Source organism: Mobula hypostoma, chromosome 16 (assembly GCF_963921235.1).
Source record: "Mobula hypostoma chromosome 16, sMobHyp1.1, whole genome shotgun sequence".
NCBI classification, from domain to species: domain Eukaryota; kingdom Metazoa; phylum Chordata; class Chondrichthyes; order Myliobatiformes; family Myliobatidae; genus Mobula; species Mobula hypostoma.
Genome location: NC_086112.1, coordinates 23714086 through 23732698, shown reverse-complemented (window position 1 = coordinate 23732698; position 18613 = coordinate 23714086). Strand labels below are relative to the sequence as shown.

Sequence of the window (18613 nt, the reverse complement as noted above, 5' to 3'; positions counted from 1 at the left end):
TTGTGTGCTGGAAGCAAAAGATGTGTGCACGTGCACACGTGCACACCTTAGAGGGAATATTGCTGACGAGGTCAAAGTTCAGGCGATCAGGTTGCTTCTGAAGTCAGTTCCATAATTTAGTAATATTGTGATTGATCTGATCTCTGACTTTTGCAATGAATCATGCAGGCTCTGATGTCAGAGATCAACTGAACAGTCAATTAATTAGCAATTCCCATGGAAATCATGGCAAGTGACCAGTATAATCTGATCCAATGTGCCCAGCACCTTCATGCTAGTCTATGTAACCTTACTGGCAACAAAGCTGTTGGAAAAAATAATCAGGGACAAACACATTAATAAAGAAAAGCCAAATGACAAATTGTGCTTATATTTTTTTTTGAAGAGGTACAGAGATGATTGCCAATTGTGCTGCAGTACACATTGTGCATACAGATTTCTAATGGCCTTTGATCGTGTTACTTAAGTTTATCATCAAAATTAAAGATTATGGAATAAAAGGGACAGTGGCAACATTGAAACAAAAATGGCGTAAGCGCAGGAAATGTTGTAGGAAAAGCTGAAGTTCCATGGAAACAGTTAAAAGTATAAAAAAAAAGAAATTACACCAATTGAATAACAAATTAAAGTTTTAAATGAAATACAGAATAAATTAGAGCACTACCAATACTACTACAGTACTATAAAACTGTGTATTAGTTTCTATTAGTCATCGACATAGGAATTCATTCAGTGTACGCTGTTGACTGTAAATGAACAAAATCAGTGCAGACACCCAGTGCAGATAATGGACTGCCTTGATTGCTTTCCTGCATAACATACAGGTGTCCCCCGCTTTTCCAATGCTTGCTTTACGAAACCTCGCTGTTATGAAAGACCTACAATAGTTACCCGTTTTCGCTAACAGAAGGTGTTTTCACTGTTACAGAAAAAGGCAGCGCACCGCATACCCCGAGCAGCCAAGCTCCTCCCCTGAACTGCATTCTCGCCGGCATTGCTTAAACACGTGCCTGTGAGCAGCTGTTAGCAAGATGAGTTCTAAGGTATCGGAAAAGCCTAAAAGAGCTCATAAGGGTGTTACACTTACCGTAAAACTAGACATAATTAAGCGTTTCGATCGTGGTGAATGAAGTGAGGACAAAGTGAGTTTGGCTTGTGGAAGTTGACAAAGATGATGTTGAAGAGGTTTTGGCATCCCATGACCAAGAACTGATAGATGAAGAGCTGATACAATTGGAAGAGGAAAGGATAACGATCGAACCCGAATGCAGTACCGAAAGTGAAGTCGTCCAGTAACTGAATGTGAAGCAACTGCATGAGATGATAGAAAAATGTGCGAGGATAAGCAGTCAAGTATACTGTCGTTTTTCAAGCCTTCCACATCAGACGACAAACCTTGACCTTTGACATCGAGGCAGGCGGACATAGAAGAAGATGACATGCCTGCCCTGATGGAAACCGATGACAATGAGATGACACCCCAGTGTCCCACCACCCCAACCCCCGGGCCGCGGACCGATACATTGCCACGGAGAATGCAGCGGTAGCCGGGGCGCACCCAGCACATCTTTAAGAAAAAAGCCGAAATAAACAAGCTAATTAATTAGGTGCCACCCAGCACATAAATGTTGGCCCAGATCAGAGGCAACACAATTGGCAATCGCCTCTGACCTGGGCCGACATTTATGTGCCCGGTGGCACCTAATTAATTAGCTTGTTTATTTTGCAAACAACAGGAACTCTGCAGATGCTGGAAATTCAAGCAACACACATCAAAGTTGCTGGTGAACACAGCAGGCCAGGCAGCATCTCTAGGAAGAGGTACAGTCGACGTTTCCGGCCGAGACCCTTCGTCTTCCTGACGAAGGGTCTCGGCCTGAAACGTCGACTGTACCTCTTCCTAGAGATGCTGCCTGGCCTGCTGCCTTCACCAGCAACTTTGATGTGTGTAGCTTGTTTATTTCGGCTTTTTTCTTTCTTTCTTTTTTTTTCTTTTCAAATATTTTTATTGTTATATACAGGAAAAATAACATGAGTACATTGAAGTAACAACACTTACAATGCCTCAAAAAAAACATTATCTTAAAGATCGAAAAAAAATTGTGTTAACAAAAAAAACCTACTAAGCAGAAAAGTGAGAAAAAAAAAGAACCTATAAGGTGTACAACCCCGGAGTCATGCGTCATACAAAAAGCTTCTAAAAATAAACATCAAACCGCCGGCAAGAAAAGAAAATATACTAAAAAAATTTACAATTAGATCGTGGAAAAATTATATCAATTAACTCAAAGGATAATAACGAGCAAATGAGCCCCATCTTTTCTCAAAATCAAATAAAGGTTCAAAGGTTCAACTTCTAATTTTCTCTAAACTAAGAAATAGCATCACTTGAGAGAACCATTGTGACAAAGGGGAAGCTGATGTATCCTTCCACTTCAACAAAATGGCCCTCCTAGCTATCAATGTAACAAATGCAATAACATGTTGGTCAGACACAGAAATACCATGAATATTTTGAGGAACTATTCCAAAGAGCACAGTTAATTTATTAGGTTGTAAATTAATTTTAAGTGCTTTAGAAATTGTTGAGAAAACCGACTTCCAGAACTGTTCCAATACAGAACAAGACCAAAACATATATGTCAGTGTAGCTATTTCAGTTTTACATCTATCACAATGACTATCAACATTAGGAAAGATTTTAGAAAGTCTCTCCGTTGTCAAATGATAATGATGTACTATTTAAATTGAATCAATGAATGGCTAGCACAAATTGAAGAGTTAACCAACTTCAATATCCGCATCCAATCCTCAGTCATAAAAGTCAAATTAAGTTCCTTTTCCCAATCCTGTTTAATCTTAGATAAAGGACGCTTATCCTATTGTAATAATAAATTATAAATTCTTCCAATAGAACCCTTAATCAAAGGATTCATACTCATAATAGTATCTAACAGGTCAGCCTCCAATATGTAAGGAAAATTACTGAAATAGTTTATAAAAAAATATCTAACTTGAAGGTATTGGAGAAGGTGTATGAAAGAGAATATTTATCAATTAATTGTTCAAAAGACATCAATTTATCTTCCTTAAATAAATCCAGAAAAGAATTAATACCTTTATTTTTCCGAAGTAAACAAATTGGATCACTCAAAGAAGGCTTAAAAATGTAATTTAGGTAAATTAAACTACAAAGTTTAAATATTTTAAGATTTAAAAAATTGCAGATCTGGAGCCAAATTTGTAAAGAATACTTAATCACAGGATATAGGTTGAAGTTAACAACTTTACCTAATTGCATAGGTAAAGGAGCTCCCAATAACTTAGTTAAATAAAACTGTTTTACAGCTTTCAGTTCCAGATCTACCCAAATTGGCCTATCACTCTTATCAACCCAGTACAACCAAAAAGACATACATCGCACATTAACAGCCTAATAATACATTCTAAAATTAGGCAAAGCAAGACCTCCATCCTTTTTCAATTTTTGTAAATGACATTTACTAATTCTTGGTCTTTTATTATTCCAAATAAAAGATAAAATAATAGAATCAATCCGATCAAAAAACTTCCTAGTCAAAAAAACAGGAATATTCTAAAATAAATATAAAAATTTCGGTAAAATCATCATTTTAACTATATGAATAGGACCAACAAGTGAAAACGTAAGTGGACTCCATCTACTAAATAAATACTTCATAGAGTCTACTAAGGGAACAAAATTAGCTTTATAAATATCCTTATATTTTTTAGTAATTATAATACCTAAATATCTAAGAGTCTGAAACTTTAAAAGGAGTATTATCATATATAGAGACTGAATCATTTAAAGGTAACAATTCACTTTTACTAAAATTTATTTTATATCCTGAAAAACCTCCAAATTCATTAAATAACTTTAGCAAGGCAGGAATGGATTCATCAGGGTTAGATAGATAAACCAATAAATCATCAGCATAAAGAGAGAGCTTATGCATGGTCTCATTCACAAAGATCCCATGGATACTTTTAGCCTCACGAAGAGCAATAGCAAGGGGTTCTAATATTAAATTAAACAATAAAGGACTTAATAGACAGCCTTGCCTTGTCCCCCGTGAAAGCTGAAAAAAAGGAGACCTACGATTGTTAGTGACAACAGTAGCATAGGGGCTTTATATATCATTTTAATCCAATTATTAAAATTAACACCAAAGCCAAATTTCTCTAAAACATTGAATAAATATTTCCATTCGACTCGGTTGAATGCTTTTTCAGCATCCAAAGATACAACACATTGTGGAGTTTTAGAAGAGGATGAATACATAATGTTAAATAGTCTCCGAACATTTGAAAAAGAATAGCGACCCTTTATAAAGCCCGTTTGATCTTTACAAATAATTTTACCCAAAATATTCTCCAACCGATTGGCCATTATCTTTGACAGAATCTTAGCATTGACATTCAATAATGAAATAGGTCTATATGAAGCACAGTCAGTAGGATCTTTATCTTTTTTAAGAATTAAAGAAATAGAAGCTTCATAAAAAGTAGAGGGTAAGTCACCTTTCACAAAACAATCCTTAAACATTTCCAACATATACGGAGAGAGCAACTTTGCAAAATTTTTATCAAATTCTACAGGATAGCCATCAAGTCCTGGGGACTTACCAGATTGCATTGAAAAAATAGCTTTATAAATTTCGGCTTCAGTAATTTGAGCATCGAGAGTTTTTTGATCCTCAGCCAAGATTTTAGGAAAAACAATCTTTCGTAAAAAAGCATTCATTTTAGAGGAATCTAACGGACATTGAGATTTATATCGTTCAGCATAAAAATCTTGAAAAATCTTATTAATTTCTTCATCTTCCTGAGCTAAGGTACCATCTTTCCTACGAATTTTCATGATTTGCCTTTTAGCTGCAGCCATTTTTAATTAAGATGCAAGCAGTTTATTATTTTTATCTCAAGACGTATAAAATTGGCTCTTTAAATTAAGCAAATAACCTTCAATGGGATGAGTTAATAACAGGTTATATTGTGATTGAAGTTCCACTCTTTGTTTAGATGAATCAGTATTGGGGGAAATTGCATAAATATTATCTAAATCTTTAATTTGTTTTGAAATTCTATCTAATTCTGCTTTAGTTTGTTTTTTTAAGTTTAGCTGAATAAGAAGTATTATGACCATGTAAAAATGCTTTAAATGTATCCCATATAACTAATTTAGACATACCCCCTATATCATTAAAAAGAAAACATTCTTTTATCTGGGTTTCAATGAAACTGACAAAGTCAGAGTTTTGCAATAATGTCTGAGAAATGCGCCAAGGTGGGCGGGCAAGAATGACATCATCAAATTCAAAAGACAAACTCAGAGGCGCATGATCAGATATAGCAATAGCGTCATATTCGCAAGTTTTAACACTAGGCAAGAAGCGGGGATCGATTATAATATCATCGATCCGATTATTTTTTATAAACATGTGAGAAGAAAGAATATTCTCTATTATCTGGATAAAGATACCTCCACAAATCAATCAACCCAAAATCAATCAAAAAGGAATTAATAAATGACGTGGATCGATTTGGACGTTGCTGATTGGTTGAGCTCTTATCAATCATAGGATTTAAACAGCAATTAAAATTCCCACCCATTATGAGCATATATTCATTTAAGTCAGGCAGTAAAGCAAATACCTTTTTAAAAAAAGGATCATCTAAGTTAGGACCATACAAATTAACCAAAACAACTTTTCTGTTACAGATTGCTTCTTTAACAATTAAAAATCTACCATTAGAATCTGATTCAATATCCTCTTGAATAAATATATTAGGTTTAATGAAAATAGACACGCCTTTTGTTTTACTCTGAGAAGTAGAGTGGAATTGCAAACCATTCCACCATCGAAAAATTCTATTTTGATCTCCCACCCTGATATGTGTCTCTTGAGCAAAGATTATATCAGGTTGAAATCGGTTAATAATTTTAAAAGTCTTCTTTCGTTTAATAGGATGATTCCAACCACGTACATTCCAACTTATTATATTAATTCTTTTGAACACCATACTATAATTTTATTCTACTTTATACATGCACAGAGCACATACCAATACGGAATATATCGAAGATGGCGGTGATGAAGAATACGACCAAATAAAAAACACGCACACTCCGGAATCACCCAATGGGAAAAAACTCCTAACTCTAAACCCACCACCCACATCCAGAAACCCGAAAGAGGCAAGCAATCTACGATAGAATTCAAAGCTGCTGACTGCTCTGTCTGTGTTTTCTTTCCCTCCCCAAGTTAGTAAAAAAGTAGAGTGACCTTGTGAAAAAAAATAAAGTCTCAGCAAAAAAAGGTATTTACATTCCATCGACTAATAAACAAGAAAGAACCAAAATAATGTTATCTCTTAGAGAGAAAAACCAGCACCATGTTTAAGTTTAATATTAATTCTCTAAAAAAGCTTTAAATTCAATTATAAAATGTTATAATAAAACAGAAAAAAAATATAAAAAGCCCTATTAGTAGGAAAAAACTACCAATTAGCTGATAAAAAAAAAGAAACAAACCAAGTATTAAATTAAAGGAACAAATCGCCTTATCTTCTTCTCTCAGTCGTAGAATGTCCAGAGATCATTTAAACAGAGATACTTAAACCATAAATCTTTCCAAAGGAAAACCAACAATATGCAATAAAGAACAACTCTCCGTCTTCTTTAATTAGTCTCTCGATGAAATATACAAGTGACCTTCATAAATGTTCTTTCCAAAATGCGAATAATATACAAATAGCCAAACAGCCTTTCAGATGGATCATTCAACAGTGGCGTTGGAGACAGCAGCAGGTAAAGCCTGAACAAAATCCAGTGCAGCTTTTGGATCAAAAAAAGTACGAGGAGGAGAATTACCAGGGAAAAATTTAATTCTTGTCAGGTACCTCAGAGGCGGAAAAAGTTTTTTATCATATGCTTGTTTCATTACCAGGGCAAATTTTGATCTTTGTTCCATTATCTCTCTTGGATAATCTTCGTAGAAGCGGAGCTCAGATTCCATAAATCTAAAACCTCTCTGTTTTCTTGCCTGTCGCATTATTTGATCTTTAATTTTAAAGTGATGAAAGCAAACCAGAACAGATCTTGGTTTACTAGAATCCTTCAATTTCGAGATAAACGCCCTGTGTGCCCTTTCTATAGCAGGTGGCTTTGATAGAATGGTAGGAAATAAAGTGTGGAAAAGCTTACCAAAGTAAGCCATTAGATCTCCACCTTCAGCTCCTTCCTGCAGACCAACAATTCTTATATTCCTTCGTCGAGACCTCGTTTCCAGGTCTATAATCTTATTTTGATATCTTTCCAAACGAGTTGTAGCTTCAGACAACTTTTGCTTAGTTACCTTCAATTCCTCTTCGTGTGAAATAACTTGAGTTTCCAGGTCTTTAAGTTTTCCCAGAAATGACTTCATTTCATTACTATTCTTTTCCAGTTGGTCTTTAATTGATCCATTCTGATCCTTAATTGGATTCAGTGTCCGAACGATATCTTCAGCCCACGATGGCATTTCATCAGATCTTTCCTTTTCCATTACCTTTATCACTAGGTTCAGGTAAATTCTTCCCACTTCTTGTAGACATAGACATATTGATCCCCCTCAAGAATCAACAAGTAAAAATTTTAAAATCAAAGCTTAAACTAGGGGGAGAGAAGGAAAACTAAGAGCAGCACAAAAATACTGCTACTCCATTTGCAGACAGGGGCGGTCCCAATGGCTTTTATCTTAAAGATGTGCTGGGTGCGTCCAGGCCAGCGCTGCATTCTCTGCGTATCGGTATCGGTCGGTGGCCTGGAGGTTGGGGTCCACTGCACCACACCAACCTCTGACGACTCAGCCTACCACACCAGTGTGCTCGGCGCTGTCTTCCCGATTGCTGTAAGTGATACTACACCGTACACACATTATTTCTATTTTATATAGACTGTGTATTTTTATGTGTTATTTGGTATGATTTGACAGCTTCATAGCTTAAAGGTTACTGGAGAGAGTGCCGAGAGCACTTCCGCGAGATTTTCGCTGCCAGGAACACTGCGGCAATGATTGTAGAATAGTATTTCTACTTTATATAGGCTGTGCATTTATCATATCATTCCTGCTTTTACTATATGTTACTGTTATTTTAGGTTTTTTGTGTTATTTGGTATTGTTTGGTAGGTTATTTTTTCTGTCTACGAACGCTCACAAATTTTACCCATATAAGTAAATGGTAATTGCTTCTTCACTTTGACATTCTGGCTTACAAACTGTTTCAAAGGAACGCTCTACCTTCGGATGGCGGGGGAAACCTGTAGTGTCATAATTCAACAACAAATAGAGGCTTTTAATTTGGCCCAGTAGAGTAATTGTTTTTTCTTGGTTGGTGGCAAATTTTTTGTGACATCTTGGCGAGGGTTCAAAATATTTTAAAGTCAATAAAAAACAAAATGATCAAAAATCACTGCTTTTTGAATCAGCGTCCGTTGGCCCAAATGGATAATATTACAACAGCACATGCAAATGACACTATTTAAATACCATTCGTTCTGAGCATGGTGTTGTGTCTAATGGCCACACAAACGCACGTGACTGACGCTAGTTAGAAGCTGTTCGGCAAGTCTCCTGTCCCAATTAAGCAGCATAGTATCCTAACAAACAAAGGGAATCTCGGCTTTTTTTTTGATGAGTTTGGTTTTTTATGAGTTGTCCCAAATAAGCAGCTGCCCTGTTTTACCGATGGCCCAATTAACTGGAATCCACTGTATATGGAATCCTAGACGCTATGCTGCAGAGAATGGCATTTGTTCCAAACCAACAATGGAAGTTTCATCTACCGTTGCTTTCATACTACTTATGTAACATTGCTTGTGTCAAGGTGAAAACAATGAAAGACCTCAATTCTGGAGAGATGGCGCAAAATGAAATGTCTACATTAGTCAACAAAGAAATAAATGCACACTCATCACCTCAATTAGACTGTTCATTTTTCATAAGGAAACAGTTTACATAAAGAAACTTACGCATGAATTGTGACAGCTGTTGATCTAAGTTATATAGTATCCAGGATACAAAGAATGGGTTTTCTTATTCATCTACATTTTGTTTTAGTTGGAAAGTAAAGTTATTTCAAGGAATTTTACTTCATTTCATAATCCAAATTGCATTTTTACTTTGCATTTTCATTTTATAAAATGTTAAAAGTTTCCTGGATTATTAAGCAAGAAGGTACTTTTAGAATCGAAGATTAAATAGTGATACTCCTATTAAATTCAACATTAGAAAAAACAGCATACACTTCAAATTTTTTTTTGGATATCATTATCTTGTGTAACAAGTAATCATGAGTTAAAACGTCATCGTCAATAGTTCCGAAGCTGAATCTTAGAAATACAGATCTTCTTGAAATTCCTTGTGATGACATAGTGTAAAATTTATTTGACCAAGCAATTTAATGAATGGAGAACTACATCAAATCATCAAGGCCATTTAAAGGACACAAAAGTGTGCAATGCTAGTTAAATGAAAGATTACAACATTTCATCTTGCTGAAAAAAATTCGCCACTGATTTCTCTTATTCTGTGCAAGACTGAAAAGGTCCTCACCTGCCCACTCCCTGCCGTGCTCACGCTGGCTTCTGTTGTTTCCAGACAATCACTCGGTCCATCTGCATCATGTGGCACTGCTTGTTCTTGCTTAGTTTGTGATGATTTCTGTTGAAAGTACATTGGAATTTAGAACATCAAGGGAAGAGATAGATTTTTTTTGTCTGCTATGCTTCTATGCTGCATCTCTCAAATGGAACTGTAGCTCCTCTCCTTACTCTTAATGAACAGCAGCAAGCACCATCCCCCTCAGTGGCATGACATGATCAGAGAACAGCACGTCCACTGAGACCTTGCAGTGTATCACAATACAGACACAAAGGATGTGCTCAGAAATCCACAGACCTATTCTGACTGTGCTGTTAAAATGACAAGAGAAAAATCCTGTGGGGGTGGATGAAAATGTACGAACCAGCTCTGGTAGCATTTGATCACATGACAGGCATTGAAAATTTTATGGCCAATAAGCTCCTCCACATTAATTAGATGGCATAAAAATATTTTTTAAAAAGCTCTGGCAGGCATAAACATTTCTCTTATCTGGCATATGCATTTCAAAACAGACTTTCATTGAAAATATATACTCTTTTATGGAAGAGGCCATTTAACAGGAACATATGTGCATCAGGTTTTTAGAAAAGCTAAAATGAGAAAAAGAATCCACCTCAGAAATAAAAGCATTCACTAATTATTCAGTCTGCCACAGTTGAATAGTAGCTCGAGTTCTACTTCAGAGACAACAGCACATAATCTAGGGCGGAAGCTTCGGTGCTGAGTAAGTGCTCCAGTGTCAGAGAAGTCACTTATTCGATTTGACATCAAACCGAAGCCTCAAGAGAAGTTCAAAAATTACAACAGCAGCAAATACAAGCAGTTTAGTGGTTCTTGGTGCATGCTACGTTCCTGGGAAAAAAAAGCCATTTTAATGCATGTCTTTCCAATTTGAGGGAAAATAAATTTGAACACTTAATAGATGGAGTACTTAGTCCTAATACTGCTCATGTAACTGATACCAGTAATTTTTCAGTGGAGTTTGGCATTCTCTTACCTTCCATGGTGAAACTGGGATTTTGAAATAATTTATAATAGGCAATAGAAACATTGTTTTCAGTAAACCTAAACTAAAAACTTCTGTTAGGTTCAAATATGTATTTGGCCCTTGAGTTGTGAGTTCAAATTTTTGTCAGTAAATTGTGAAACTGAATTCAATGTGTCTGGTAATTTGCTTTTAATGAAATTTAGTATTATTGTATTAATATGTATCAAAATTATTAGCCCAAACATTCAGTGTTGACAGTTCCCTGTGCAGTTCTAAGGAAATTTCGAACTATCATACAAGCCTGTGCTTAATCAAAAGACTTAAAAGTTCATGATGCGTCTGGTCTTTGCTGCTGTCATTTCCAATTGTACTCTGCTGGACTTTCATTGAGGTCTGAGTGGCCACCATCTTTCTGTTGTTCCCCAGTTGAGAAAATTCTGATGGAAAATGTTCTGAAATCTGACGAAATAAAAAGTAGCAATTTCCTTATAAGCGCATGTACCACCTGGGTACTGATTATCAGCTAAAAATCAATGCAGCTCACAACATTGAAAAAGCAGCTAGACAACTGCGTGAATTGTCAAGGCAAAGAAGGTTATAGGTCTCCTGTGGGAATTGGGTAACATGAATATGGTGGGCTGAATGGCCAGTTTTACCATTGTACAACTCTCTGACATAGCTCCAAGAAAGGAAAGAGTTTAGTCATCCCAGCCCCAGGCGATCACTTCAGGGATTCCTCAGGACTATATCCTAGGCTCAATTGATAGTTATATTTCTTCCATCATAAGTTCAGAAGTGGGAATGTTTGTTGATGATTGCACTGTTCAATATCATTTTTCAACTTGCTAGTAAATAAAGCAACCCACACCTGCATGTACCAAGAACTAGACACCATGTAGCAATGGCCTGATAAGTACCAAGTAATAGTCACACCACAAAGGTACTAGCTAATGACAATCTCTAACAAGGTAGTGTCTAACCACTTATCCATGATTTTCAATGGCTTTTCGATAATTAAGTCTCCCACTATACTCATCCTGGAGTTCACTACTGACCTACACCAGTAATTAAATACTGGGGTCTAAGGCTGGTATCCTGTTGGCAGTGAGTTACCTCCTGAAACCTGAAGCCTTGACAGAAACATCAGTTCTGGTGTATCTCAAGGTTTAAAGCTTTCTATGTTCAAATTGCTTGATTTTTTTGTATTACCTTTTCACTGTTTAAATGTAAGATTCACTGTGTTCCTTTTTAGGTGAACCTATTATAAGGGGAGAAAAACTAGAATCATTAGCATGTCATCTTTTGCCTTCCCAAAGCTGTGGTCAAACGTATTACTGTGAATATGTAATTGTTATTGAAATAATACGTTTTGATGCCATTCTCTATATATTATGGAAACTATATTGAATTGGTCAACTTGGGACAGTTATCTCTGTAGACTGACATGACTAGAAGGCAATTAGAGTATGAAGCACAGCAAATTCGATCTGCAATGGAGGAGCAACTGGGAACATGTCAGGATATGGAGAAGCAAGCTCAGGTAGTATCAAGATTGTGCAATTGAAATATATTTGAATGTTTTATGTTAAAGGTCATTGTGGCATATAAGAAGGCATTTGGCCCATCAAATGAATGCAGTCTCTCTGCAAAGCAATCCAGTTAGTCCCATTTCTCCGCTATAACTCTATGACGTTTCAAGTTCACTTTGCGTAAGTGCTTACTCAATTTCCTTTAGAGATAACTGTTCATCTTCCGCTGTACTCAAGCACAAAAATATCCAGTTCATTAACATTTGCAGCGACGCGAACCAGCAGTTCCTCCAAGGGCAGCAACGCGAACCAGTGGCCTCTCCGAGGGCAGTGACGCGAGCCAGCGGTTTCTCCGAGGACAGCGTCATGAGCCAGTAGCCTCTCTGAGGGCAGCGATTATTGATCTTCTTCAGTTTTTCGATGTTTTCTTTCTAGTTGCCGATTAGTGGGTGGGCGATATGTTACTTTTTGTGAGAGGGAGGAGTTGGGAATTTGGGGTCTGATGTTCTTGCTGGTGTTTTCCCGTGCGGGCAATTTGTTTTTTGTGTACGGGAGAGGAGGGGTTAGGAGTTTTGATGCTACTGGTGCTGTTCTTTTCTACAAGGCGGGGGTTTGATGTTATTATCACTGTCTTCTTGCGAGGGAGGGGGTTGGGGTTTCGAGGATTTTGATGTTCCAGCTGCTATTTTCCATGTGGGCAATCTGTTAATCTTTTGCGCGAGGGGTGGGAGGCATTGTTTCTTTTTCATTTCCGTGCCGAGGGGTGGGCATATTGATGTCTTTTCTTCAACAACGTCCATCGTTTTTCATATTTCATGGCTATCTGGAGAAGACAAATATTAGAGTTGTATGTGTATACTTTCTCAATAAAATGAACCTTTGAACCTTTAAATATTTTACTGCTGCAGGTCTCCAAACTGGGTGTTTTGATTCAGTTTGGTCTGGGAGTGGTCTGTTTGTCCCTTGTGTTGGTTCATTCACTGTCTGCTAGAGATGCAGTTTGGACTCTGCCTGTTTGGTCAGCAGTGATCTGTCACTCTATAGCCTAGGATACATCCAGGGATTGTGATGGAGGTGCACTGGTAAGGAATGATTCTCTGCTTACACCTATGTCAGGCTGTTGATCGACCAGCTTGTGAATGTGATGTCCCAAGTGAGACATCAGTCTGTAGGTGTTTGCAAGAACTTTGTAAGGTTAATTGGGCTAGAAGTGCTCTGTCTGAATTCAATGCATAGGTTTTTGCAAGGTGGTCCATCTCATTCTATCCTTCCTCCCTTGCAGACACCAAATGTTGTAGCATTTCAAAGAATGTTTCAGTGATCAGCTACTTTTAAGTTGGAATCTGACATAGGCTGGACTAGGAAAGTATATAAGCTCCTGCCACGAGAAACATTAGTGAACTGTGTGGGTATTTACAACAATCCTGTAGTTTTGTTGTCATCACTATAAATGTGCAGATTTTAAATTCCAAATTATCAACTGAATTTGAGGTCCCACCAAGGTTGCTGTGGATGGTGAACAAATGTCCCATTCTGAGTTGCCAGTTTTCTTCTGTGTCTCTGATTCAATGGCAGCTGAGGAATTAAAGAGAAGATTGTTCACCTGGCGAGATAAATGATTAACTGCACTATTGCCATATGTAGCAATTTTGAGTTAAACTTTGAACATTGCAGACAAAAGTGTGTTGGGTCTCTAATTTATTCACTTTGCCACCTTGTTTTTGCCAGATCCACCAACAACTGGATCATTTGGTTTTCAACCGTTATTTCCATTCCCTTTCTGCTCTTGTTGCCACTTCTCTTCAAATGTAAAAACGATCTACTTTACAATCCTTCTAGGTGTATAATTTGCTTACAGAAATACAGCAGATCTGATGTATTTTGGAGATTGCATTTCCAGCATGCTTTGTGCAACTGCAAAATAATGGAAAACACTGGGGAAAACTAGTCTTCATAATTTTTTCCTACATAATTCATAGTCACAATGTCAATACTCACTTGCATAGATAACATTTAGCTTCACCTGCTTATGACCTTAATTCCCTAACTTATAATGTTTAGTTAAACTGTATCTAAAATTTAAGCACTGGATGAGGAAGAAATGATTTCAAGTCCACTTGTTCTCAAACAAAATGATGAAATTCTCCTTGGTTGTGCGTGCACAACATGAGTGACTCATTTGACTTTTGGCTGAGAGTAAAACCTTATGTCCTATCCATCAATATGACTACCTATATACGGACTAGATGTAGCAATGTCTATCAATTCTTACATTTGTACCACAACAGCTCAAACCCTGACAAAAGTTTTTCTTACGATAGACTCAAATATTCTAACAGTCAATTTGAAGGCTTTCCAAGATATTAATCCAAATTCCATTACACAATTTTTGTCCCAAATGATACCCATTCTTGCTTTACTTCTGACCTTAAAAATAATATTCAGCTCCTTCTCCTTATACCTCCCAACACTAATTTCATATTCTATGGTGTCTTCATGCTTTTACATAGAAAACATAGAAACATAGAAAACCTACAGCACAATACAGGCCCTTCGGCCCACAAAGTTGTGCCAAACATATCCCTACCGTAGAAATTTCTAGGGTTACCCATAGCCCTCTATTTTTCTAAGCTCCATGTACCTATCCAAAAGTCTCTTAAAAGACCCTATTGTATCCGCCTCCACCACCATTGCCGGCCGCCCATTCCATGCACTCAATACTCTCTGTGTAAAAAAGTTACCTCTGACATCTCCTTTGTACCTACTGCAAAGCACCTTAAACCTGCGCCCTCTTGTGGCAGCCATTTCAGCCCTGGGAAAAAGCCTCTGATTATCCACATGATCAATGCCTCTCATCATCTTACAACCATATAACCATATAACAATTACAGCACGGAAACAGGCCATCTTGGCCCTTCTAGTCCATGCCAAACTCTTACTCTCACCGAGTCCCACCGACCTGCACTCAGCCCATAACCCTCCATTCCTTTCCTGTCCATATACCCATCCAATTTAACTTTAAATGACAACATTGAACTTGCCTCAACCACTTCTGCTGGAAGCTCATTCCACACAGCTACCGTTATCCCTAAACTTTTGCCATTTAACTCTCAACTCATGTCCTCTTGTTTGAACCTCCCACACTGTCAATGGAAAAAGCCTATCCATGTCAACTCTATCTATCCCCCTCATAATTTTAAATAACTCTATCAAGTCCCCCCTCAAGCTTCTACGCTCCAAAGAATAAAGACCCAACTTGTTCAACCTTCCTCTGTAACTTAGGAGATGAAACCCAGGTAATATTCTGGTAAATCTTCTCTGTATTCTCTCTATTTTGTTGACATCTTTCATATAATTCGGTGACCAGGACTGTACACAATACTCCAAATTTGGCCTTACCAATGCCTTGTACAATTTTAACATTACATCCCAACTCCTATACTCAATGCTCTGATTTATGAAGGCCAGCATACCAAAAGCTTTCTTCACCACCCTATCCACATGAGAGTCCGCCTTCAGGGAACTAACTATGCACCATTATTCCTTGATCCTTCTGTTCTACTGCATTCTTCAGTGCCCTACCATTTACAATGTATTTCTTATTTTGATTAGTCCTACCAAAATGTAGCACCTCACATTTATCAGCATTAAACTCCATCTGCCATCTTTCAGCCCACTCTTCTAACTGGCCTAAATCTCTTTGCAAGCTTTGAAAACCTACTTCATTATCCACAACTCCACCTATTCTTCGTATCATCTGCATACTTACTAATCCAATTTACCACCCCATCATCCAGATCATTAATATATATGACAAACAACACTGGACCCAGTACAGATCCCTGAGGCACACCACTAGTCACCAGCCTCCAATCTGACAAACAGTTATCCACCACTACTCTCTGGCATCTCCCATCCAGCCACTACTGAATCCATTTTACTACTTCAATATTAATACCTAACGATTGAATCTTCCTAACCTTCCGTGTGGAACTTTGTCAAAGGCCTTACTGAAGTCCATAGAGACAACATCGAACCGCTTCACCCTTGACAACTTTCCTAGTAACCTCTTCAAAAAGTTCAATAAGATTTGTCAAACGTGACCTTCCATGCACAAATCCATGTTGACTGTTCCTAATCAGACCCTGTCTATCAAGATAATTATATATACCATCTCTAAGAATACTTTCCATCAACTTACCCACCACTGATTTCAAACTCACAGGCCGATAAACACCTCTATCGGGTCACCTCTCATCCTCCGTCGCTCCAAGGAGAAAAGGCCAAGTTCATTCAACCTGGTTTTATAAGGCATGCTCCCCAATCCAGGCAACATCCTTGTAAATCTCCGCTGCACCCTTTCTATGGTTTCCACATCCTTTCTGTAGTGAGGCGACCAGAACTGAGCACAGTACTCCAAGTGGGGTCTGACCAGGGTCCTATATAGCTGCAACATTACCTCTCAGCTCTTGAACTCAATCCCACGGTTGATGAAGGCCAATGCACCATATGCCTTCTTAACAACAGAGTCAACCTGCGCAGCAGCTTTGAGTGTCCTATGGGCTCGGACCCTAAGATTCCTCTGAACCTCCACACTGCCAGGAGTCTTACCACTAATACTATATTCTGCCATTATATTAATACTATATTCTGCCCACCATTGAGAACATCTATCATAAGCACTGCCTGGGCAGGGCGAAAAGCATTATCTCACCCTAACCATGGACTTTTTACTCTCCTCCCATCTGGTAGGTGCTACAGGAGCCTCCGCTCCTGCACCAGCAGGCACAGGAAGAGCTTCTTCCCTGAGGCTGTGACACTGCTGAACCTCTCATCACAGCACTAAGCAGTATTGCATCCATATTGTACTATCTCAGTACTTTTATATTTGTGTGCTGTAGCACTTTTTTATTCGCAGTTATTTTGTAAATAACACTATTCTTTGCATTTCCGGTCAGATGCTAAACGCACTTCATTGGCTTCGTATCTGTACTTGGCACAATGACAATAAAGTTGAATCTAATCTAATCTAATTATATTTGATCTACCAAAATGAACCACCTCACACTTATCTGGGTTGAACTCCATCTGCCACTTCTCAGCCCAGTTTTGCATCCTATCAATGTCCTGTTGTAACCTCTGACAGCCCTCCACACTATCCACAACACCCCCACCTTTGTGTCATCAACAAATTTACTAACCCATCCCTCCACTTCCTCACCCAGGTCATTTATAAAAATCACAGAGAAGGGATCCGAAAACAGATCCCTGAGGCACACCACTGGTCACCGGCCTCCATGCAGAAAATGACCTGTCTACAACCACTCTTTGCCTTCGGTGGGCAAGCCAGTTCTGTATCCACAAAGTAATGTCCCCTTGGATCCCATGCCTCCTTACTTTCTCAATAAGCCTTGCATGGGGTACCTTATCAAATGCCTTGCTGAAATCCATATACACTACATCTACTGCTCTTCCTTCATCAATGTGTTTAGTCACATCCTCAAAAAATTCAATCAGGCTCATAAGGCATGACCTGCCTTTGACAAAGCCATGCTGACTATTCCTAATCATATTATGCCTCTCCAGATGTTCATAAATCCTGCCTCTCAGGATCTTCTCCATCAACTTACCAACCACTGAAGTAAGGCTCACTGGTCTATAATTTCCTGGGCTATCTCTGCTCCCTTTCTTGAATAAGGGAATAACATCTGCAACCCTCCAATCTTCAAGAACCTCTCCCATCCGCATTGATGATGCAAAGATCATTGCCAAAGGATCAGCAATCTCCTCCCTCACCTCTGACAGTAGGCAGGGGTATATCTCGTCCGGTCCCGGTGACTTATGCAAACTGATGCTTTCCAAAAGCTCCAGCACATCCTCTTTCTTAATGCCTATATGCTCAAGCATTTCAGTCCGCTGTAAATTATCCCTACAATCGCCAAGGTCCTTTTCCGTAGTGAATACTGAAGCAAAATATTCATTTGATTCCTCCGCTATTTTCTCCAGTTCCATACACACTTTTCCACTGTCACACTTGATTGGTCCTATTCTCTCACGTCTTATCCTCTTGCTCTTCACATACTTGAAGAATGCCTTGGGGTTTTCTTTAATCCTGCTCGCGAAGGCCTTTGCATGAACCCTTCAGGCTCTCCTAATTTCATTCTTAAGCTCCTTCCTGCAAGCCTTATAATTTTCTAGATCTCTATCATTACCTAGTTTTTTGAACCTTTCATAAGCTTTTCTTTTCTTCTTGACTAGATTTTCAACAGCCTTTGTACACCATGGTTCCTGTACACTACCATCCTTTCCGTCTCATTGGAATGTACCAATGCAGAATGTCACGCAAATATCCTTTCAACATTTGCCACATTTCCGCTGTACATTTTCCTGAGAAAAGCCGTTCCCAATTTATGCTTCCAAGTTCCTGC

At 38.1% G+C, this 18613-nt stretch overlaps 1 protein-coding gene across 1 annotated transcript in view; it reads right to left on the bottom strand.

Annotated features, from left to right (window-relative positions):
• The window catches only part of LOC134357280 (adenomatous polyposis coli protein-like), a 170489-nt gene that overhangs the window by 32168 nt on the left and 119708 nt on the right, over window positions 1-18613 (bottom strand). Inside the window, 1 exon segment of the mRNA XM_063068642.1 lies at window positions 9618-9725. Within this exon segment, the coding sequence (XP_062924712.1) occupies window positions 9618-9725 (108 nt within the window).